Source organism: Chroicocephalus ridibundus, chromosome 2 (genome assembly GCF_963924245.1).
Source record: "Chroicocephalus ridibundus chromosome 2, bChrRid1.1, whole genome shotgun sequence".
Lineage (NCBI taxonomy): Eukaryota > Metazoa > Chordata > Aves > Charadriiformes > Laridae > Chroicocephalus > Chroicocephalus ridibundus.
In genome coordinates this window covers 1,085,098-1,108,932 of record NC_086285.1, presented here as the reverse complement: position 1 = coordinate 1,108,932, position 23,835 = coordinate 1,085,098, and the positions used below count along the sequence as shown (strand labels likewise).

The 23,835-nt window shown below is 43.0% G+C and overlaps 1 protein-coding gene across 1 annotated transcript in view; it reads right to left on the bottom strand.

The window, feature by feature from the left end:
- Nucleotides 1-23,835, bottom strand: part of SMARCC1 (SWI/SNF related, matrix associated, actin dependent regulator of chromatin subfamily c member 1) — a 98,201-nt gene that overhangs the window by 46,745 nt on the left and 27,621 nt on the right. Inside the window, exons 9-19 of the mRNA XM_063324190.1 lie at nucleotides 22,232-22,357; nucleotides 21,425-21,543; nucleotides 20,034-20,158; nucleotides 19,186-19,245; nucleotides 18,495-18,532; nucleotides 15,784-15,905; nucleotides 11,674-11,745; nucleotides 6,562-6,675; nucleotides 5,767-5,920; nucleotides 5,342-5,455; nucleotides 2,823-2,882 (exon numbers count right to left, since the gene is read on the bottom strand). Of these exons, the coding sequence (XP_063180260.1) occupies nucleotides 2,823-2,882; nucleotides 5,342-5,455; nucleotides 5,767-5,920; nucleotides 6,562-6,675; nucleotides 11,674-11,745; nucleotides 15,784-15,905; nucleotides 18,495-18,532; nucleotides 19,186-19,245; nucleotides 20,034-20,158; nucleotides 21,425-21,543; nucleotides 22,232-22,357 (1,104 nt within the window). The remainder of the gene's footprint in view (nucleotides 1-2,822; nucleotides 2,883-5,341; nucleotides 5,456-5,766; nucleotides 5,921-6,561; nucleotides 6,676-11,673; nucleotides 11,746-15,783; nucleotides 15,906-18,494; nucleotides 18,533-19,185; nucleotides 19,246-20,033; nucleotides 20,159-21,424; nucleotides 21,544-22,231; nucleotides 22,358-23,835) is intronic.

Genomic DNA, 23,835 nt, shown 5'->3' with positions numbered 1-23,835 from the left:
TGAAAGCAATTTATGCCTTACCTGGCTGAAGCTTTAAGTTTCTCTCTCTCAAATCTAGCTCTTACTGCTTCAGTTGGGCGGGGAGGAGGGAAGAAACCCCAGTATATCTCTGGATATACCAGATGGAGATAACAGGGTCATTGAGGGAGCTTTCCCTCAAAACAAAAAGTGCCAAACTAGGGGAACGCTGTGCTCCAGCGGAGCTTAGCTGGATGGGAAGAACAACACAGGAACTGTTGAAGACCAGCAGCTAGACAACATGAAGGGCTTTGAAAGCTCAATGGAAAGAGCAAGCTGGTTCAGGAACAAACAAAACGCAGACTACATTGGCCAGCCTGGTCCCCACCGCAGGAGTCACTGGTCCCCAAGTGCTTATGAACCGTTCTTCCTGCCCTCCGTCTGCTCTTGCCCAAGTGTCTACAGCAATGAGGAAGTGCTTAGTTCACTAGGTCATACTCATGGCGAAGTATTTACTGAACACTCAACCTTCATTTCCCTTTCCCTAATGCCATCTCGGTGCTGTACGTGTCACTGTACATCCATTTTTAATCCCACTAGCATATTAGATCAGCTTTGCTCTTCACGGCCATGGAGGGTTTTGGGTTTTTTTTTGCTCATTCTCCTTCATTGCTTGTCACTTTTCTGCTAGACAAACTAGCTCTCACAATAGTGTCCTTGCTATAAATAGCTGAAAACGCGCTTAACTATGCAAGAATAGCGCTCTGTGGAGATACGGAGAAGCAGCGTGGCAGGGAAGATGACTCTAGGAGGGAAATGGTATTTCCTCCCCCCAGTTCATTCAGTCAACAGGCGGAAGGACAATAATTATTTTAGATAAGATTTATTCTTTGGAACTTCACCGCATATATATTTGCCTAAAGCTACCCCAAGGACTTAATTGGACTGAGCTGGCTTGTTATAGCGGAATTACTTATGCTTGAACTGATATACTCTTTACTGATTTATTCATAGGTTAAATCTACGAAGAATGAAGAACAAAAACATTATTAATTTAAACTCACATTAAATAAAAGTGCAATCTCAAGACTCAGGGGTTTTTTGGTTTGTTTTTTAAAAAACAAAGAAGAACATGTCGTCTGGATTATTTCGTTAGGCTACTACTTGCTATGTGTGACCATAAGCTACAATCGTACAAAAGAATGAATTTTAAATATTAACACTCGTAAGGAAAGAAGCCAGAGTATCAAGACATTAGTCTTGTTTCTCCATACAGGAACAGCATGAAAGACATCTTAGCTCTTTTCAACCCATAAGAAAGTTTTTTCCATGTGCCAATAGAAAAATATTGGCTAAACAGTGCGTATCAACCTGACATTAAAAAAAAATTAAAATCTATTTTGGCTATTTGATGAACACTTCTATATCCACGAAGGCTGAATCAAAGCACGCTGCTGATTAGGCGCTTTGGCTAGCTCAGAAAAGAAGCCACACACAGAAGCTGAGTATTGTTCAGCCCCGTTAAGCACTGTCAGGACCCATTGTCCACGCTTTTCCTTATGAAATTAACTTTTCAATGGGTTTACTGACACATGTAAAGACAAAAAAGGCAGAACAATCACGCAATTGCAGTCTGGTTTAAGCTCTTTCTGCAAGTAAAAACAAACATGAACGCACACCCACAAACTGGCATTCTTATTACATAAAAGGGAAAAAAAAAAAATCAACGACCCAACCTCTACATCAAGAAAACGTTCCTGGAAAAGAAAACTAGGTAGATGATAATTTCTTTATACAAAGTGGCAGCACATTAATTATTTCAGGCCACCAAGATTCTTCTTCTGACGAAGCACTAGGGAAAACAATGCTGCCCTGATGCGAGTGTAGAAGACTGGAACACAGTTCTGCAGTTCACCTCCCGCGATGGTTTTCATCCCAGACTGGAAATCCAAGAGACCCGACAATTACTGTGTGCTTCAAGAGCATCAGACTAAGCAAGGTGGGGACAAAGACCGGATTCTAGCATGCTAACAGTTCTTTGACCTCATTTTTACAGTACCAATGTGATTTGAGTCATCTCATATATATTTCTTGTAGACTTCCAGAAAAAGCTTAAAGAATACATGAAGTGCAGCTGTGTGACAAAAGGAACGGGCAGACGTATGGGATTAAAGAGCTACTAAATAAAGAGCGTCCCTTCTTAGTGGCAGGAGTCATCTGTTTCTTAACTGTTTCAACTTCAAAAATTAGCAGTTTCCCTTAAGATGTTCTGGCATAGCCAGAAACCTTTAAATTTATCAGAATTTCAAAAATATTCATCTTAGTGGCAGATAAGGGCAGTAATTTCATACCGTTATTAACTTCTGTTAACGGAGAGACCTCTCTGCACTGCAAGATCTGTTCTTGAGTATACGCGAACATTCTTCAACACTTACCTTCTGGTTTGCAGACACGAGTCAGATGGAACTCAAAGTACACGAAGCTCCTCTAGTACCCAGATGTTACTGCCATCTCTTTTAATACTAACGTTCTTGTAGCCATGATGGTCAAATAAAGCGGTACGGTTTGGAGGGAGAGCTGTAACCTTTAACCAGTTCAAAAGCCATCACCCCAGCAGACTGAAAGGCAGCCGTGTACACACGGATACTCAACCACACCCTTCCTCCAGCTACACCACTCGGGTCTCAAGAGTTTGCTTCCCACTATAAACTTTGCTTTGCTATCCCGGTTTCCGTAAAAGCATGCAGTTGTCATCTCACACCACTTCAAAAAAATTACTAACATACATAGATTTTTAAAGCATGTGATACGTGCTTTAAACCCGCACGTTTTGGTTTCTTAGCCCCCACCCTCCATGAACTTACTTCTAATAGCAGCAATGTCTCTTGTTCTGTCCATTCTCTTCCAGCACTTGCACCTTTACTCTACAAAAGACAGGGAGGGGGGAAAAAAAAAAAAAGTGAAATACAGGTCTTTTTGCACAGAACGTCTTAGAAGAAAATATTAAGAAGGAAAGGGGAAGAATCTGTTATTTAATCCACTCACACACGTACCTTTCACAGCCTTCCTACCACAGCTAACCTAGCCCTGGTTATCTCGTACAGTGGTTCAGTTCACACGATTTACTCGCGTAGCTAAGGCACGCAGGTGACATTCCTGCAGCCTCTGCGGAGGCTGGGGGTTACGGATCCCACCTTCCCAACACGTCTAGGAGAACCTGCAGCTCCTCTTTTACTCCAAGCTAAAGCAAAGTGATTTGGTACCCTTTTCTCCTGGCTTCCAGCTATCTTTGCCTGCGCATACAGCAAACAGAAAAGAGAATCTTCCTAAATCATAAAAACAGGCAGGAGTGCTGACGGCATTCTGGTCAGCTTGACTTTGGCCAGTAAAATTAAGCCAGGAAGAGAGCAGTTTACAGAGAGTGTTCTACAGGTGACACCAAAGGACTGCGGCAGCCAAGGGACACTCAGAATCTCTAACTCCTCACCAGCTGCCGGACAGCCGGAGGAGGAGATGGTATTACTCGATTCAGGCACACCTGGGATTCTCTCCTTTCTGAAGGGAACGGGGCTTACGTCAACGTAACTTCAGCCCCCTTTAACCTTCTGCTTCCAAGACAGGCTGCGTAGGTGCATGCTGGTCCAAAAAGCATTTCATCTATCTAAAAGTTCATCAGTAACTCATTAAAAAAAAAAAAAAAAAAGAGATCTTTATGAGTGAGATGAGCTATCTGAAAAGACAGCGTAATTACAGCAAGATAATCTCCATATTTAGTAATCACTTGCTCCAAGGGTTGCTGCTTCCAAATCCATAGCTCGCGGTTAACTCCTGAAATTTCCTAAAAGTTACAGAACTTTTGGTGAAAGCTTCCCCTTCTCTAATTACAGATACCCTAATCCGTTACATGTCAAATAAAGACAAAAGCTGCTTGTCACCTGCTTATGAAAGAACCTTATCTAGATTGGATGTCTCTGTGCAAGACCACGCCAAAAGGAAAAGGGTATTTAGGATAGGGAAATCTATCTTATCTCAAGCCGCATTTCAAACAGATCATTAACCCACAGAGAACATTAATCAAAGTGAGTCATCCAGCAGCTGATCAGATCTCAAACAGGCTGGTAGGAACAGCCAAAAAAGCAACAGCCACACACAAAACAAAAACGGTAATCAACTTCTGCAGATAAATCTGCTCAAGTGCATCGGTACAGATGCTTGTAAACAGAAGCAGAGTCTAGAACCAGTAAGAGATTTATGAATTTGGTGAATATTTATACCTCTCTAAGTGAAAAAGTCACTCCATGAAACATGGTACGGAATCAGGCTCTATAAATAAATCCTGATCTCTTGTGTTTTGGTCTTGTTGTTTGTTTTTTTTTTTTTTAAATAGTTATCTCATGATCTTTTAGGACAATGAACACTGTACTTCAGAAGTCAGTTACATAGAATTAGCCTGTTGTCAGGCCGAGAGCCACTGCAGAGCTCCAGACTGAAGGCCACGCTGAAGCAGTAACACGGTATCGCTGCAGCAGCTCCAAGCACTATTGGGCACACACAGGGTTATCAGGCACCAGGAGTTAAAAGCAACAGGTTATGGAATTACCAACATCAACACAATGACATCTCAAAACTCTTAACTATCCAGTACAACACGCTGCAATGACAGGGCTAAAACGGAATCATAGAACGTGTTGGGTTGGAAGGGACCTTTAAAGGCCACCTAGTCCAAGCCCCTGCAGGGAGCAGGGACATCTTCAACTAGATCAGGTTGCTCAGAGCCTCATCCAGCCTGGCCTTGAATGTCTCCAGGGACGGGGCCTCCACCCCCTCTCTGGGCAACCTGGGCCAGTGTCTCACCACCCTCAGTGTAAAGAACTTCATCCTAATATCTGATCTAAACCTGCCCTGCTCTAGTTTAAAACCATCGCCCCTCGCCCTATTACTACATGCCCTTGCAAACAGCCCCTGCAATGGTTTTGTGACACCTTTTGTCATCAAGCAGCTTTCTAGTTCTCTCAGTCTAGAAAACCCTGCTCAGACTTGGAAAACAGGATCGTTAAGGACCCTGCTGAAAGATCCCAGTTCCTGTATTGAACCGGATGGTTTGTTGATTCTGAACCATTCAGGCAAGATATGCAATAACATAACAAGCGTTAAGCGTCTGAAGACTGAGAGTGTTGAGTAGGTTGGGACAGGTACATGTCTGTATTTCTACAAACTCAGGTATCCAACACACCCGTGTATCTTAGCATCCTACACTGAGACAGTGAAATCTAGAGCAGGAATGTAAGAGTAACATAGGTCGTCTCAACGTCACCTAGCAGAGGACACTTGAGGAAGAAAGTTTAATAGAAGGAGCAGGGGAAAAAAATGTTAAAATGCTTGCCTTTGCTAAAGTCTTCTTTGAGTAAATGTCTGTGCGAAGTCCGAAGTTCTGCAGATCAGTAGGCTTCTCTTTGTTTTTCTCAGGAAAACTCAACATCTGCTGAGCAGCTGGAACCTGTGAACAAACATGACAAGAGAAAGGTGAGAGGGGCAGGAACTGAAAGTTATTCAAGGTTTTCAGACCAATGTTAAACAGAACACGGACTGAACAAATAAGCTGAACATGACTCTACCGAGATGACTTTACATAATATGATTTGCACGCAACACTAGCAGATTTGTTTTGGAGATTCCAACTGCCTGGAACTCTCAACCTAGATGGACAAAAAGCGAACATTTCAGCAAATCACACACAAATTACTCAACCGAGATGTACGTTGGCTAGAGCTAAGGCAAAACCACGTTGGTGCGACCTGCAGGGCTCACCTGCGGAGTGCGGATGTGGAGAGGCATAAGTCCCGAGGGTGTATCAGCCAGCACATTGAAGTGAGGGGTAGGAGGAGGCCCCATTGCCATGGGACGGCTTTCTGGATCCACCTGGTAATTAATGAGACCCCACTGCTCCAGGAAAGCATGTACTCTATGGAACAAATTGAAAATCTTAAGAACTAAAGCCTTGCTTATGCTTGACATGGCAGAAAGGAGACAGCAAAAGAAGGAGTTTATGTTTCAGGATCGAATACAGATCCAGAATCTTCTATAATCCTTCAGTAATCACGCACAGCAATACACATCACATAGCACGAGCTTCGTGCAGACATGACTGCACTTCAGCATGTTGCATAAAACAAAACACGACATTTTTGGTTATAGATTACAGGAAATTACTTAATTAAGGACAAGGCAAAGCAAAGCTAGGGCTGCACACATGGAACCATCTGCAGACCGTGTACGGACTGTAAGGGCTGCACAACCATAAAACTGACATAACCCAGTTGCAAAACTGTTATTTCTAAAAAAACTCCACATACTTACTAAAGAGTAGAACCTAAATAATCACAAGTTAAGATCTAAACTCTGTAGGCATGGTTCAGCAAGCAGACAGAGTACTGTAAATAGAGAATAGCCTGGTTACTGAAGAAGTGGGGAAACTGCTAATCAACAGCACGATGGCTATTGTCCACACCGGCGCTGTCATACTGCAGCACTTCCATTTCTAACATAGCTCCTACTGCTTTTTGTTCAAGTGAAGGCAGTGGCTGAAAGATCCGTGGGTTTTACCTCATGACAGCGCACACATCTCCGGTCAGGTTCCTTCTGCAGGCAGTGCTGGTCAAGTACTCTTGAGGGTTTAAGCGATAGGTGTCAATCATGAAGTTGCGGTAAGCCAGGTATCTGGAAGACAATTAATAGGTAGTTCATGTACATTGATGTCTGACAAAGTTTACAATATGTATTTTAGGACTCACCTTCTCCAAACACTTGTATTACTGACAAGCGAACACCAACAGATATTTTTTTTTATTGATGAAATTTAAGGATCAGTATCAAAAAGCAATAGGTAAAAATCATAGAATTGTTAGGGTTGGAAGGGACCTTAAAGACCATCCAGTTCCAACCCCCCTGCCATGGGCAGGGACACCTCCCACTAGATCAGGTTGCTCAGAGCCCCGGCCAGCCTGGCCTTAAAGACGTCCAGGGATGGGGTTTCCACCACCTCTCTGGGCAACCTGTTCCAGTGTCTCACCACCCTCATGGTGAAGAGCTTCTTCCTAACGTCCAGCCTGAATCGACCCATCTCTAGTTTTAATCCATTCCCTCTAGTCCTACCATGACCCGACATCCTAAAAAGTCCCTCCCCAGCTTTCTTGGAGGCCCCCTTAAGATACTGGTAGGCCACTAGAAGGTCTCCTCGGAGCCTTCTTTTCTCCAGACTGAACAACCCCAACTCTCTCAGTCTGTCCTCACAGAAGAGGTGCTCCAGCCCTCTGATCATTCTCGTGGCCCTTCTCTGGACACGTTCCAGCACGTCCATATCTCTCTTGTGGTAGGGGCTCCAGAGCTGGACACAGTGCTCCAGGTGGGGTCTCATGAGAGTGGAGGAGAGCGGGAGAATCACCTCCCTCGACCTGCTGGCCACGCTTCTCCTGATGCAGCCCAGGAAAGTAGAATTTATTTGTATATACTGAATACGACCCATCTCTTCAAATTGTTTCATTCTGGATTTTATCGGTGTTTGGATTAGCAGAACATCGAAGCACGCTTAAGTTGCAAATCGCACCAATAGTTGCTGTAGCTTGGTCACTAACCAAATACTTGCTCGCCAGACCACTAGCTGCAGAAATAAATTAATGGGGTCTGGTCTTCCTATGGAAACAGGCTAAATAATCCACGTCAAATAGCCTGGAAGGAAAACAACTGCACAGAAAACTAGAAGTAGCGCACTGGATGGAATGCTACTGTTTCTACATGTGGACTTTTTAATGCATAAGACGACCGGTAAGGAAAGGTTAGAGAACAGCAAAATGGAGAAAAATCCTTGAAAAAAAAAAAAAAAAAAAGCAAAGAATCTTTGAAAAGCAGAGGGCAAGAACCCAGAAGCCAGCACAGCGCTCCCACCTCGCTGAGCTGGGACAGCTAAAGCAGAAATGACCCCCGTGACATTCCCGTATTTCAGTGCACAACAGTCTAAGCAAGCGCATTTTGGGGTTCCGCACTGTAAATATTGTTTCGCAGCCTCTTCCAGTATTTTCAGTCAGTTTCTGGAATGTACTAATGCTTCCTAATACAAGTTGTTCACAACAAAGTAAACTACCATAAAATTATGGCTAGCCCTTTTCTTTGGATGGAACAAAACCAATCTGCCTAACGCAAGTGCGCACCCTACGTAAGGATGTGTTCAAAATAGTGTATTATAAGCAGATTTCTGCCTTTGGAAAATTCAGGATGGGAGTATCTCATACGCAGTGTGCAGAAGCAGCGGGTAACCAAAAATATAACTCATGCAGAGATGAAACACCAATGCCTTTCACAGGCAAGACACAAGCAGACAGATGCTGCAAGTACAACATTCCTGCCAAAATCCCACATCTTCATTCTGGCCAAATTGTATGTGAAACTTGCTGGAAAAAAAGTTATGGGACTAGGTGTTAGGTTGCTTCATGATGAACATTTGGTAGGCAAGAAACAAAAAGGGAGCTTCTTCCATTGAGGAACATTCAGGAACATTTTTGAGTGCTCCTGGAGAGAAGCGGGTTACCACCTGCTCAAGGATAGGCGCTTTAAAGCAGTCTTGGCTGCAGAAATTAGTTTAATATTTATTAGTTAAGGTCACATTACTAGGTGAAGAGAGAAGCCTAAGACAGAAACATCCCTAAAGTTTATCCTGAAGGGAGCCTGTTTCCGACAATGACACGACCCATCAGCTAAAATGTGTCAACAGCGAGAAAGAAAAGTCAACTAGTATTTAGTTAAAATCCCTTTTAAGACGGAAACCACCCCCCAGGCACCACTGTCACAAGAATGAACCTGTGTGAGCTCCTGAAACACGGTATTTTGTTTGGCCTGAAAACTGAGCTGGAGGCAAGACATTTCCATTCCGAAGGATGATTCTATTTTATTTAAAAAGAAAACACAAAGCCAACACCACATGGTCCTCCTACAATCCCTAAATGGCAACAAAAATACACTTCTAGGGTAACATCAGGACTGGGAGGAGGCCCTAATTTGCTTCACTCACAGGCAAAAACCAGCAGCAGCTCGCGGATGAGTATCAGGAGACCTGATGTTTTGATGTTTTGCAGCCTTCCAGTCCCTCGAGGGGCTCCAGGAAAGCTGGGGAGGGACTCTGGAGCAGGGAGGGGAGCTGTGGGACGAGGGGGAAGGGTTTTCCACTGACAGAGGGGAGACTGAGATGAGATGTGAGGCAGAAATTGTTGGCTGTGAGGGGGGTGAGCCCCTGGCCCAGGTTGCCCAGAGAAGCTGTGGCTGCCCCATCCCTGGAGGGGTTCAAGGGCAGGTTGGACGGGGCTTGGAGCAACCTGGGCTGGTGGGAGGTGTCCCTGCCCAGGGCAGGGGGTGGCACTGGGTGGCCTTTAAGGTCCCTTCCCACCCAAACTGGTCTGTGATGTCAACTGATAAAGGAAGCACGGGATTACACGTGATGACCACATCAATGGCAAATATGAAAGATGAGCATCCTTCACCGTTCAATCTGTTCGCAGTCTTAGACACCAAGTCCTAGAAACCCCCAAACAAAAACACGCCAAACACTAAAACTGACAGAGCAGAGTTAGTGTCAAATACACTTTGGATCAAACACATTTTGGAATCACTATGATGCAGCTACAGGTACCTCTGCAACTCAGACACGTAGAGAAGCTGTGCGTAAAGACTAGAGACTCAAAATCATTCAGGCTGACAGGGACCTCAGGAGGTCTCTAAGCCGATCTCCTACTCAAAACCATGGTCAGCACTGAATTTTGACCACATTGGTCAGAGCTTTCTCCAGCAAGGCCTGAACGATTCCAAGGAAGAATGTTCCCAACTTCCCCGGGCCCCATCCCAGTGCTTCATCTTCTTCAGAGTTAAAAAATTCCCCTTATAATCAAGATAGAACTTGCTGTGTTTCAGTTTGACTGATTTTCTGCTGCCACACACCTCAATAATGAGCCTGGCTCCATCTTCTCAGTAACCTCCTTGTGCATCAGGCAACTGCTATAAGGTCTCCCTTCTCTTCTCCTGGCTGAAAACCCCTAGTTTCTAAATTCTACCTCAATATTAGATCAGAAGCCTCACTAAAATATCCATCACGCCTGAGGAGAGGAGATTCAAGCACAAGAACATCCTCTCTGACGTCTACCTCGTTTACCTGCCGACAAAGCAACGCAGGATGATATTACCGACATCATTTGCACTAAGAAGAAACTGAGGGAAAAAAAAAAAAAAGGCAGTTTGAAGAAACGTTGTGTACGGAAAGTGCCCGGCTTTGCTGATGTTAAGACAATGTATTGAGAAGACACCTCAAATGCTTCATTTAGTAATTAAAAAAACCACACCTGGTTTAAAAATCCGCAAAAGCTTTGCAACTAGACCAAGATTTAATACCCATATGAAGGGAACACGCCTAGCCTGGCTCCGCTGTCCAAGCCGACAAGCATACAATTATGTTCAAACTTATCATTTTTTTTTTAATGAACTCTCAGGTTCTAGGATTATAACTTTAATAGGAACAAGCACATTGTTCAAAAGCCTGATGTTGACCACCTTCCTTTAATCAGTCACCTTTCAAGACTGCTCTGAATAACTAAATTTACTGTTACAACAAAAAATTCTCAGAGAGGGGGAGGTGTACTTTCACTAACGCACGTAACAAGCCTTGCAGTAGATTCTCAAGGTGAGCACATTTGCTGCAAAATCAGCAGCTTATCTTGTTACATGGCTAAGGCAGATCAGAAGTTAATCACTTCATGTATGAAAAAACCCTGCAATACCTCAAGACAATAATCAGCTTTTTTTTTATTATTATTATTTTAAACAGCTTCAGGGAAGCTGTTTAAACAACTGCGGGTGTGTAATTTTGAATTAAGAACAATTAAGTTCTGCATTAGACTCCAGATCCCACAAGGAGATGAGATAGGTACAAGCCAGATCTAAATTCAACTGAGAGAACTCCTCCTAGATTTAATAGGCATGTCCAGAATTAAAATGTCACTAGAGGGTTTGGAGCAACTATATAAGAAAAAAATACTTTTCTTCTTGCAATGCCCAACTCCAGCTCTCTGATTCAAATCAGACTGCCTAATATTTGAAAACAGAGTTACATCTCAGGCCTGTGAAGATTCACCTGCACTTTCAGAATTACCCATCAGCTGCTCAGGGAACCGTGAAATCAACACAGATAACTGTGCAAAATCCATTCCCCAGCCTGACGCGGCATCCTGCAACAAACTCGGTCATCAGTGCTTACACACAAAACTCCCGAGTCTCAAAATATAGCATGGCATGAGAAAAGAGCGAAAAATAAGGAGGACTATTAAGTTTCTACAGTATCGTGAAATTTTTCAGACTTCTTTGGAAGATGATCATGTCTTGTACCACACAAGAAAATTCAAGAATTTGTTCCAATATTGCTTGGGAGAAGCCAGTTTTATTTTACCTGGATAACCACTATTAACTAATACTTTGATATTTAAACTTTTACCTCTACTACAATAACGCAGAGACACTATCTAACTACAAGAAGTGGTCGTACAGGTGCTCTTTCCTCCTTTCATGCCCCTAGAGACAACACCTGCTTAACACCTGCATATCTAAGCGACCACAGGTATCACGAAACCGAACTCCTCCATCCTGCCGCGCTCTCATCTGCCTATATTCGCATGTTCTACTTACATTTCTGGAGTCTTGGACTTGTTTTTTCCATTGAAGAATTCAGGAAGAGCCCGACGTTCGATCACGTGAATACTGTAACAAAAACACACAATTCAGATGCCAAATACTACATACCCTTGGAGCACTCTGCACACCTTCAAACGACTATCTTGAGGGAGAACATTTATAGCAAGGTATATTTTTTAATTTTTATTCTTTTTTTAGAAACCCTACTATTCTAGCACGGCCCTTTGAAATTTGCTAATTTCATCAAATAAGCAAAGCTGCACTAAAAAAGCATTACAAAATTCAGTCATCGATCAAAATGCCCTAATCAAACTCTGAGAACTCCGGAGCAGCAGCCCGTTCTTTCACGAGTTCCATATTCCCACAGAAGCATCTTTATTCTCCAACCTACTTAGTGCGAACGTTCAGCAGAGTACCAATAGCTCAAAGAAAGCGGCTTTTATGGTATATATATACTCAGAAGATGGAAGTCCAAGTGCTTTGAGTCCAGCTCCGAAGTTGGATGTACAGCAATTACTAGTGCTCGCAAGTCAGGCAGGAGACTGGACTCAAGAACGTAGCTAGTACCAACCTGGGACACTGGGAAAATAAAATCCAAAGCATAGATATTTGGAGCAACTAAACCCTGTCTGAAAACTAATTCTTCCCCTTTGCAGTCCGAGGAAGAAATACGGAGCAAAAACCAGCCCCATACGGAAGAGCAGAACTAACACCACATGAGATGCCATGCATTATATAAAATAAACTAAGGTAAAGATCACAGGAAATTCAGCTTTAGTTATTCGATACTTTTTTTCCTTCTTCCATAGCCATTCCAGGTGAAGTATTTAAGTTTAAATGTTCTTTTAGCAGAATCTCCCATTCTGCATGAACTCCCAGCCTGACGATGTAAACAGCACTGCAGAAACCTGTGAAATCACATTCTCACGTTTCCTAAACAAAGGATTAGAGGAAGTGATGCAATTTATTTCAACCTAAACAAGGAAATTTGGTCCCGAAACGTTTTGATTGCGGGGCGATTGCACCTGTGGGGTTCTACCAGCAGCAAATGAACGAGATCCTTTTGTGTTATCCGTGGCATGTGACACAATATATAAGAGGGTTTTCACTGCAAAGCAAAATTACAATGCAAGTAAACCACCAGAATACACAGAACTTAATTAGTCAACTCATTTTTTGCTTCTAAGATCTTAATATGCAAATTCTTTGCGGGACCCAAGATCTGACCCACCTATTACTAAGTGAGGAAATGACTTCAAGACTAAAAACCCTTCCGTTTTATAACAACATGTCAGAAATACGGGGCTTGTTAGGGTAACTTCAGACAGAAGCTCACAGAATGGCACATACTTTACGCAAGTTAAAATCTGGAGAACTACAATGGTCCTTTAAGAATTGTTACTCTTAAAGGAAACAGAAAAATATATTCTTTGCAAATCTTTCCTCCTGTACATTCAGCTTTTAACCTACCACGCAATCGTCCTTTTACGCTGATGCCGCTTACTCTTCACTTGCCGTTCATAGGAAAATACTCTAACTTGAAGATGAAAATTAACCAACAAACTGCTCAGATTTTATTAACAAACAAACGATCTAGTTCCTGCAATGAAGTTGCCCAAAGCAGAAGAGATTCCACTGAAACTAAATTGAGTATTAAAGAAAATTTATCTTTTTCCTAGAAAATCAATTTTAGCAAGGACTATTCTAAAACAGCAGTTTAATAAAACGTTTTGAGAGAAGTAGATTAGAATTATTCTTCAGCTTGCTTTAAATCCATCGTGACTGGACACGTTAAAGGAGTATTTGCAGTTTGGGAGGGCTGCAGACAGTGGTTTCTTTATATATTGATACAACCCAAGAAGGATTTGCTGGCACAGCAGCAGCAGCACCTGCAGCCTGAGGTGGGACAGTGCTACCGACAGGCTCTCTGGTTCTCCAGAATACAAAATCCATCTCTGGATGAAAAGCAAGTGCTCAGAGACAGAGAAATGTCACTCTCAACAGCTGTGCTGTTATTTCAGACCTAAATCCAAATCAGCTTAATGTGCTGTTTCTGGAGCATGAGAATCCAAAAAAAAAAAAAAAAAAAAAATCAAAGCTTCTTTTGACATCACCCTGGTACCTTGGGAACGTCCACTGTTCCCTTCAGAGACGCTGGGAAGTTTGCCTTTTGCGAGGTCAAGAACACATACACCTGATGCAATGAGAAGTTTATTCTCTTTCTTTGAAAACACGGCATTAGCCTTAGCTGCGTTTCACAGTTAAATTAAGAGCACTACGTAAGAGTCTACCTCTTGTGAACACCATTAGAACTTCTGCTGCTACTACAAACGCACTGCTCAAGAGTTTTTAGCCAACCGTTATCAACCAGTCGCTCCCAAAAGGCACCTGTACAGTAAGAGTGATCTCATGACGAAACGTCATCATTGCCATTATCTTCTCAGTAGAGATGTATTATTGTACCTTCACTTTACATACAAGGAACTGAAGCACTACGTGATCCAGCAATGGGCCCTTGTGGCCAAGAAGGCCAATGGCATCCTGGGGGGCATCAAGAAGAGCGTGGCCAGCAGGTCAAGGGAGGTCATCCTCCCACTCTGCTCTGCCTTGGTGAGGCCGCACCTGGAGCACTGTGTCCAGTTCTGGGCTCCCCGGTTCAAGAGGGACAGGGAACTGCTGGAAAGGGTGCAGCAGAGGGCTACAAAGATGATTAGGGGACTGGAACACCTCTCTTATGAGGAAAGGCTGAGGGATTTGGGTCTCTTCAGTCTGGAAAAGAGATGTCTGAGGGGTGACCTTATCAACACTTATAAATACTTCAAGGGTGGGTGTCAGGAGGATGGGGCCAGGCTCTTTTCAGTGGTGCCCAGTGACAGGACAAGGGGCAATGGGCACAAACTCGAACATAGGAAGTTCCACCTAAAGATGAGGAGGAACTTCTTTACCCTGAGGGTGGCAGAGCCCTGGCACAGGCTGCCCAGAGAGGTGGGGGAGTCCCCGTCTCTGGAGACATCCCAAACCCGCCTGGACGCGTTCCTGTGCCACCTGCTGTGGGTGACCCTGCTCTGGCAGGGGGTTGGACGAGATGATCTCCAGAGGTCCCTTCCAACCCCTACTATTACGTGATTCTGTGATCCTCAGCTTGTCTGCTTCTCAGAGCGGGAGAGCAAGGGGCTGGCAGAACGGATGGTTCTATTTATGGGGATTTAGGTCAACTCAAGCCACTAGCACAGACGTAGGTTCAGCAACCAACCCAAGGTAATAAATTTTGCCAGAGCTGGAAATTGAACCAACTCTCACACTAACAGTTCAGATCCCATCTTAATTCACTACTATTAAAAGTTATTCGCTTTTGAAAGTTGCACATGAATCCCAATACTCAAGTGTCATAGCACTTATTTTTAGATTCCAGCCTAAACAACGACTCAACTCCTAAAGCCAAGACAAAACACACGCTCAAATGACAGCCTTTACAGAGAATGGACTAGTCCTTATTCTGTTTCCAGAGAGGTTTTTATTTAAACAAGTTTAACTACTCTATAAGAGGGACTTTCACTCCCAATCACTTGCCCCTCTTCCCACACCACAGAAGTATGCGTATGCAGAGAACGTCAGGGTTACTCCAGCGAGTAATGTGGTCACAGCACACCACAAACCTCTGACTCCAAGGAGGATCCCAAAATGAAACAAGTCTTCTCCCTGCATAATCAGTGACTTATCCTCAAAGTCAAGATCTGGAGCCAAATAAAAAGCAACCAGCTTTCAGAAATAGATACAAACATAGAAAGATCATACAAGGACTCAAGAAGTAGGGAAGAAAAAGGAATTGTTTCCTCATGGGAGGAAAAAAAATAAAACTCAATGTAAAGCAAAAAATGCTGAGCAGGCAGACCGAAGATCTATGCTGTTTGAAATTCTCTTCCTTATTCCCAACTCCTGAAAACTGCCAGATGTCAGCTCAGAAAGACTTTGAAATGGAAAAGGTGTACCCATACATGGGAACCAGACCTAAACAAAGTAATTTCTTCCAGCTCTCAGCTTGATTTATGAGAAAGAACCACCAAAACTCTAAGCCTTCCCCCAGTTCCCAATTGCTTTTCTTACCAGTTGTAGTCAAACCAGGATGCATAGCTTGGAATAATGATGTGGTTGGTTTGTTCGGTGACATTATCTTCACCTGGATCAACCGACCGACTTTGATCGCCTTTGTTAGGATCTTCATCTTCCTGTATCGTGGAGGGAACACAACGGTTAATAGGTTGCAAGAGCCATACCCAACAGCTCTCAGCCAGCACCAAGTTAGCCCCAAACAAGTCCTTTCCAACCCTGCGCAGAATAAACTTTTCTTGGTGCAATCTCTGGTCAGTGGGGAAAAACTCAGGGACCAGAGAAAGTGTAACCTGTGTTGATAACAATAGCAAAGAAAGCATAAGGCCAGTAAAAAGTTTTTACAGAGCCAACTCCCAAATCTCAAGGACATACGCGGCAGCACGGTTAGATCACACTTTGCATCCTGTTCATAAAATTAAACTTGCTCTAACTACGGGAGCAAACGCTGCATTTCAGTTCTGCAGTATACTGCGACCCCGGGTAATGAATCCAGCACGCACCTCGAGCGCCCCGTAAGCTGCCAGCCAAGCTCTCGCTGCCATCTCCAGTTACTGACACTGCGCCAAGTTTTAATATTGTCTAAGACGGGTTGTATTTTTTGCCATTCTTCCCCGATTAACCTTCTCACTCCTCAGAAGAGCATTAACGGAAATCAGGTTCATTACTTCTAGTTTCACGGGGAGATGCCTGTCAGCAGTAATAGTTTCATGTCTGCAAAACCGCGTCTCATTATCCTAGATTTTTGCTTGGATAAACTCACTTTGATCAATCTTAAAGCTGGTCTTGGATGTTTCTCTCTTGTGAAGAAGAGAAGTTCAACTTTGAGGTGCGTGTGTCCCTGCATTTGCTTCCACCAGAGGGTGGACAGCCCCGTGAGTTTGCTCGTACAGGGCTGTGAAGACACCAGTGAGCAAGGTTTTAAGATTCCCAAGCAGGGGGACAAGACTTTGGTCACCTTCTGCTGCTTCACAACAGAAGCCTCCCATGAACTCTCAGTGTTCTGCAACTTGAGATCCAGCAGACGGTCACTTGCCGATCCAAAGGGATAAAGAGAAGGGCATGGAGGCAGCGTAAGAGGAGGGTCAGGACAGGACATGATGTGTATGAGAAACCCTCGGGTGCTATGTGAAGAGCCTGTAGGCAACTCAACATTAAATGGTTTTCTTTACCTGAAATACTAATCCAGGCAGACTTCAGAGAAACAGAACAGACTGAAAAATAACAAAGTCCCTAAAGCAAGATGTTAAAGAGTCCTTGGTATCCATGATCTATCTTTTTCTGGGGCTGAATTCCCCCAAGACAACAAGGTATCACTCTAAATACCTCTAGTGATCTGACAACAGCTAGTCAGAAGAGAAGTCCTTCCTCTCATCATTCCCTCAACTTCCGACACCCTTCTCCTCTCCAAACACATGCACTGGACAGAGAAACAGGCCACGGCCCCTCAAAAAACCAACAGTTATTAGCACAGGACATAAAAAGCAAACCTCTTCCAATCGAACATGGAACAAATACTAAGGTTGCGGCATGAGTCCCACGGTTCCAGGTCATTCTACACTCAGGGATGGAGAAGTTACACCAGGAAAAAAAAAGAGCATTTCCCATACAGGACAAACCTGCTGTCGCATTCCTTCTGAGCTGGTGTCCCTAACTTGGAAAACGGTGCTCGCTAAGAATTCTGCCAGTCTCTGTTCACATGTCTGGATCTAGAGACTTAAACTCACTGCTCCTTAGGAGTGATACCTGCGCCTAAAACCTACACGAAAGGTTGCTTACTAGCTAGCCAGCGGTTTGCACGCCTAGAGTTGGCGTCTTTCCCCTTTTTAAGGCACGATAAAGGATTTTTTGAGCACTTCTGAAAACACATATACAGATTGGACGTATGAACTGAAATATGGTAAAACCAGAAATCCAGCAGTATGGAAAGTCAGATTTTCTTAATTACGTGTATAACTAAAGGACACATCCAAACACCTGCGTCTGTGCAGGCCTGCAACTGTACGAACCTAACACAGCTGTGATCTTTTCTTACCTGCATGATCAGGCAGCCATCTTACACCAGGCAAGTTGTTAAAAATAGTGCCTGCCATACCAACAATGCAATTCAATACAAAATCTACCCTGGCAACTCAGTTAAAATGACCAGGAAGCCTACCTAGAGTTTAGATTTAGTCCTGAAACCCAAAGAAAACACATAACCTTTGAAAAACCTTGCATCTGAAAAACGGTTCTTTGAAAATACTTTGCATCTGTCTCATTCTCATTTTTTATATACTAGATTTAAAAATACAAAATCATCTCACAGCATTTGTAACAGCAAAACACCATTCCTATCAGTAACTAACTAAATCTTATGTGTCATTTGAAGAACGTTACAGGCTGTTACTGAAGATGAGATAAAGATCTTGACAGGACAAGGGGTGATGACTTTAAACTCAAAGAAGGGAGATTTAGATCTGAGGAAGAAATTGTTTGCTGTGAGGGGGGTGAACCCCTGGCCCAGGTTGCTCAGAGAAGCTGTGGCTGCCCCATCCCTGGAGGGGTTCAAGGCCAGGTTGGACGGGGCTTGGAGCAACCTGGGCTGGTGGGAGGTGTCCCTGCCCAGGGCAGGGGGTAGCACTGGGGGGGCTTTAAGGTCCCTTCCAACCTAAACCATTCTGTGATCTCAGTTTCTACCAAACTTAGTGAGAAACGGCTGCTGTTACCTTTCCTCCGGTTGCCACAGTCTCCTCATCCTGTTCATCTGAAAGCAAAAAGCATTAAGAATTACTGAGAATTACACTAATAAAAAGCATCTGATTGCTCATGAGCCTTTCTAGCAATGCAATTGCTTAATGGGAAAGAATATTTCATTTGTTTTGGAAGGGAAGTGAGGAGGAAAGCAAAGTGGACCAGACATCATTAAGGCAATCTCATCCTTATGCAGGCACTCAACTATCCCAGACAAGGGAACAGATAAGAATACAGAGGAAGGATAATTAGAATTTTTCCACACTTCGGAATCCATACCTAATTACTGCCTTTCCCAGTGCCCTAGATGTAGCCTCGTATAATAGGATACGGGACACTAGTTTATATCTCTTATGTCAAAGGCTTAGCAAAGCTCAGGGAAGCTGTGATTCACCTTGATTCCCAGTAAGAAAAGAAAAAGTCTGCCAGGAAAGAGCTTATAGGTCATTAAAAAATAATACCTACAAGGGAACGGCCTTACAAGTGACTAAGAGTCAATACATTTCGACTTGAATACATATGAAAACTGAATTAACTTAATAGAAGAATTAGAGATTCCTTTTAAAATTGAGAGATATAAAATATTTACTCTTTCGGCCTGCAAGCAAGACTTTACTATAAAATGTAGGGGAGAGGGTGCTAGCGGGTGTTGTGTGTTTGTTTTACCGAGGTCTGCTACCGTTCCTCCTTTCACAGGCGTGTTTTCACTGTCTTTCTTTGGGTTCACTACAAAAGTAAGGAAGATTGAAACTCTGATGAGTAACCATCAGACAAGATACAATTATCGAAGTCTAGCACGCTTTTACTATCTTATCAATAAGCAGTTGTGTTGGTCATGTCTCTGAAGTTCAAAAGAGTTCATCTGTGCAGTCTGAGTACAACAGACCGTTTGTTTGACTTCTCCGTAATTTCACATCTGAACACAAAGCAGCTTCTATTCACGCGGTCAGGGGACTGAGTACTGCACTTTCTCCACCTGTACACCGCGTAACAGTTCCCACGTGCAAGTTCAAACCAGGTAAAAACCAAATGGAGCGACACCCAAAAAGGTTTGGTGTCAAGGACCTGATAGAAGAAGTATTTTTCTGACTTATCTTTACTTAACAGGTATTGCACAGATCAACGCTTTTCAGAAAAGGATGAAGAACCATTGCTAGTTCCCACTTTTGACGTGCTTATCTTGGGTGCTTGGCACACAATTCTTTTCCTCCAGAAAACTCTATACCCCAAAACATGAACTCTATATAACGGGTGAGAGCAATCCTCAAATAGGCGAAACTAAACTTCTAAGTGGATTTTCATAAACATATTTCAAAAAGCCAAAAGAAGGTCAATCTGCTGCCCTTCTCAGCTGCCACGTTCAAATCCCTGGCTAGGTAAATCTAGATGGGCACAGATCACCTGGGCCCACGGCCACAAAGTATTTCAAAGACTTGACAAAATACGTGTATTTTTTCAGTGCAGTTTAAGCAATTGTTTTAACATTCAGAGAATCCAGTATATGCATATTTTACCATTTTTGGGAAGCACCACTTCTTCTATATTAGGTACTGGGGTGGGATCCTCCATGTCCTTTGTAAGATCTTCTTGCTCATCTTCTTCTTTCTGCCCTCTCCTTTTCCCATATAAGGCTGCTTGTCTGAAACAGATCATACACAAATTCTCTGCCAGCTGCAACTGTCAGATGTTCTCATCTTGACGTTATTCTTCAGATATCGGGATTAAAGGACCGGGTTAAAATTCTTACGAAAACACGAATGCTGTAGGAAGCGGTGCTAATGGAGTTAATGAAAAAATATCCTCTGTATATTACTAAAACAAAATAAGTTTTTAAAAACGTCTTTTCCACTGTTTCAAAACTGGAGACCACCACCGTAGATAAATCTGGATTCCAACCCAAAACAGTCTCCAGCACGTTGGCAGCAGCACTCGCATTCCCGTGCGATTCAAGGGAGCAGCGATTCGCTTGCATTTGTCCTTTTTCAAGTCGCAATAAGGGCATCTGCCGCACGGAACAGAGGAGGCAACAGACCATTTCAAGGCATGTTGCCTCATTGAAGGGAAAAGGCTGGCTTGTACGATCGATCTGCGTACGATACGATCGATTCCTCTGTGTACAGAGGAAGCCATTTTGGGAACAAAGGCAGAATCACCCACACCTCTGCCTACAGAACCTAACCCAGACTACACATTTGGAACACAAAAGTCAATCAGATTATCAACTAATTTTTTTCTCATCTCAGGTGATAATTTTTCTGTTTTGTCTTATTAGAGCCCAACAGGTCTATTAAACAAGATCTGAATTTTTAGTTCAAAAGTGCTCCCCTCCATATCCACACACAAACCTCCACAAATAACTTTTCATTTGGATATAATTTTGGCCTTTAAAAAAAAATAAAAATCAAACTAGCATTGGAAAAAACCCTGATCTGTAGGCTACCTGTAATCACAAATGCTACTCCATTGAAGTCGCATTTGAGAAGCAGACTTTAAAACACCTGCCTACGCAGGTGAAAAACCTCCCCAATTAAAGGCAGTAATACTGCAAAGAGTGTACCTGCGGTACGTGATTGCACTAACAGAACTAGTTGGGAGTTATTTCAGAAGCAGCTGAGTAGTTTGTCATTTGGTAAGTTCTCTTGACGCAGCAACGAACCCCGTCACTGCCCCAGATAACATGACAGCTTGCGCTAGATTCTCCCCCACCTGCGGGCAACACATTTCCACAGAGGAGCAAAGAAATTACACATACGTTACATATACGTATACTCATGCAAAATCACCTAAGCCTATTGCAGAAGTAATTACTGTAATTTAAGGTGAGACGAGTGCAAGGTGACAGTCATGTCTCCATAAGCATTTCTTCAAGAAAATTCGCTTTAAATTCCAGGACTCGGACACTCACCCTTTCTTCCCTGTCTTTTTTCTCGACTCCACAGGAGTGGGGGGCGGAGAAGGAGAATGCTTCCTCTTCCTTGTACTTGCTGCTGCTTTCCTGTCTCTCCTCTCGGGACTACGTACAGGCTGTTAGAGAAGTGAAGTAGTTAGCTCATCCCAAACACTACAGTTATTGAAATGCTGTAGGCTACACTCTTCCTGAATACATCCTACAACAGAGAAGCTGAAAGCAATAATATAACACGCACCACATCCAGCTCCAGAATACTTTGTCACGGGGAAAACCCCTACTTTTTCTACAGCCATGCCCCAGACCCTATGTACTTAAGAACTGCGCTTTTAAAACAGAGCAATGTGTGACTTGTTCAATAAACCCCATCCGTCAGGAGAGGTTTCCCAGTGAGCAGCCCGGCCTCAAGGTTGAATGAACGTGTTTTCAGAGTCCTAACTAACTTCCTGCATCAGGAAATAACAATCAGGAAAGAACAAATATTATTTACAAGCATTTTGGTACAGAGAATTCAGAAATCAAATATTAACTGATGCTGTTTAACGCGTCCACGGCTTCAGTTATGAGAATGCAGAGTGGGTCCTATCTCTTACCACCCTCAGGGAGTGGGGAAAAATAAAAATCAAAAGGGCACACTTACACTTCTGGATAAAGGACATACATCAGAAAAAAGTTCAACTAGACTTTGTTACCTCAAGCTGTTTAACTGGATTAATTTTAGCAAATCTGTGTGCCAAAAATTTTGACTTATATAAAGTGTGTTAGTGTATGAACAGGTCACCCACTAAGTAGAGAACCACCTACCTCTTCATTTTTCATGGAGATTCTCTGCCGAAAACTCACTGTTTTCCTGTTCTCATCTACCTCGTAATCCTCTTCATTCATCCATTCATTGAATACATCTGTGTCCAAAATCCACTTGGCATGAACCTAAAAACAGAACGACATATAGACGTGCTGATGTTTTTTGAAGAAGTAACCCCACAACAGAGCTCACAGGATGAAGGAAATACTTTCAGTGTTGTTATCAGGGTCTGAACGCCCAAATATCTCGTAATGGTTTCAAGAAGCAATACAATAAAGGACGAACATGCCCGCAAGTCTACTGAATGCCACGTCTGCTCCTCAGTCATTTCTAAGCCTTCTAAAGCGCGAGGTCAGTTCTCACAGCTGGGACAATGGCTCTGTATTAAGAGCATACTTTGGATGCTGAAATTACCATCAAAATCTTCTAAATACACAAATCACCATAGCACATGTGCCACAAAAGACCAAAAAAAAATGAGAAGAGTTGGCCATATCTTGGAAAGAAAAGATTAGGTATCTTGACTTACAATATCCATCTTCAAAAAAAATTCCTAGTTTACATAGCTGAAAATGAATTCTTGAGCTTTGGTATGATTTATACACAAAAAGCACGTGTTCTGGTTATTTACAGGTAACTACTTGGAATAAGTAGTGTTTGAACAGATACCAAGTTATTTTCTGACCTCAGCTGCTCTAACTCCGCTGTTCAGATCAACAGCACACACACAGAACAACAGTGCATGTTACGTATGAAAGAGTAAGCCCAAAAGAAGGACAATAAAGCAGATTTACTACTGTCTGATTATAATTGCTCTGTGTTGTTTCACTTGCAGTGAGCTACATCAGAAAGGCAAATCATTTCTGTAGAAAGAAAACTGATCATGTAGAGAACCTAAATAAGGCTGCTGCTGTCGGTCTGAATGCTCACATGATGTTCAACAATTGAGAAGCGCTGACTTTTTGCATCATTATGACATCAGTTAAGATAAGAGTTCCCATTAAACGGAACCTTTCCATAAAGACAGGTGAGATATGACCCTCAGGGATCCTTTAAACAGCTACTGGTTTTCTCTGACACTTTCACACTGGCTCTAACTCTAGGGACAGTCGTATTCACACACTACAGTTCATTAGCAACGCCAAGGCTTTGGGAAAATTGAGTAAAGTCAAGAGACTTGAGCTGTGCCCTGTAGTAAGAACACACAGAAGCTGGTGTCTGCCGTGGTACTGAGCAAAGATGAACTCAAGAGGTTCTGTAGCTGTGCGAAACTAGGGGACGGGGGCACCCACGGCCACACACCATTTGCCAACCAGACCTCAGCTCTGTTTTGCTGCCAATACCTGAAACCGCCATAAAGAAAGTTGCCATTATAATAACTCAAAGAGAACGGGCAAGATTTCAATGGTACCACAGACTTCAAAAATTCAGATTTGTTCACCTAAAGAAGCTTCGTGATTTCTGTATTATCTGACTTCTCATATTTTTGGCCATTTCTGTATTACAGAAACTGATGAACTTTCTGCATGCAAAAAAAAACCACACAAACATTTTACGCCCTGTAATACAGGTGTGGAAGCCCCAGGTTTCTAACCTGATAGTT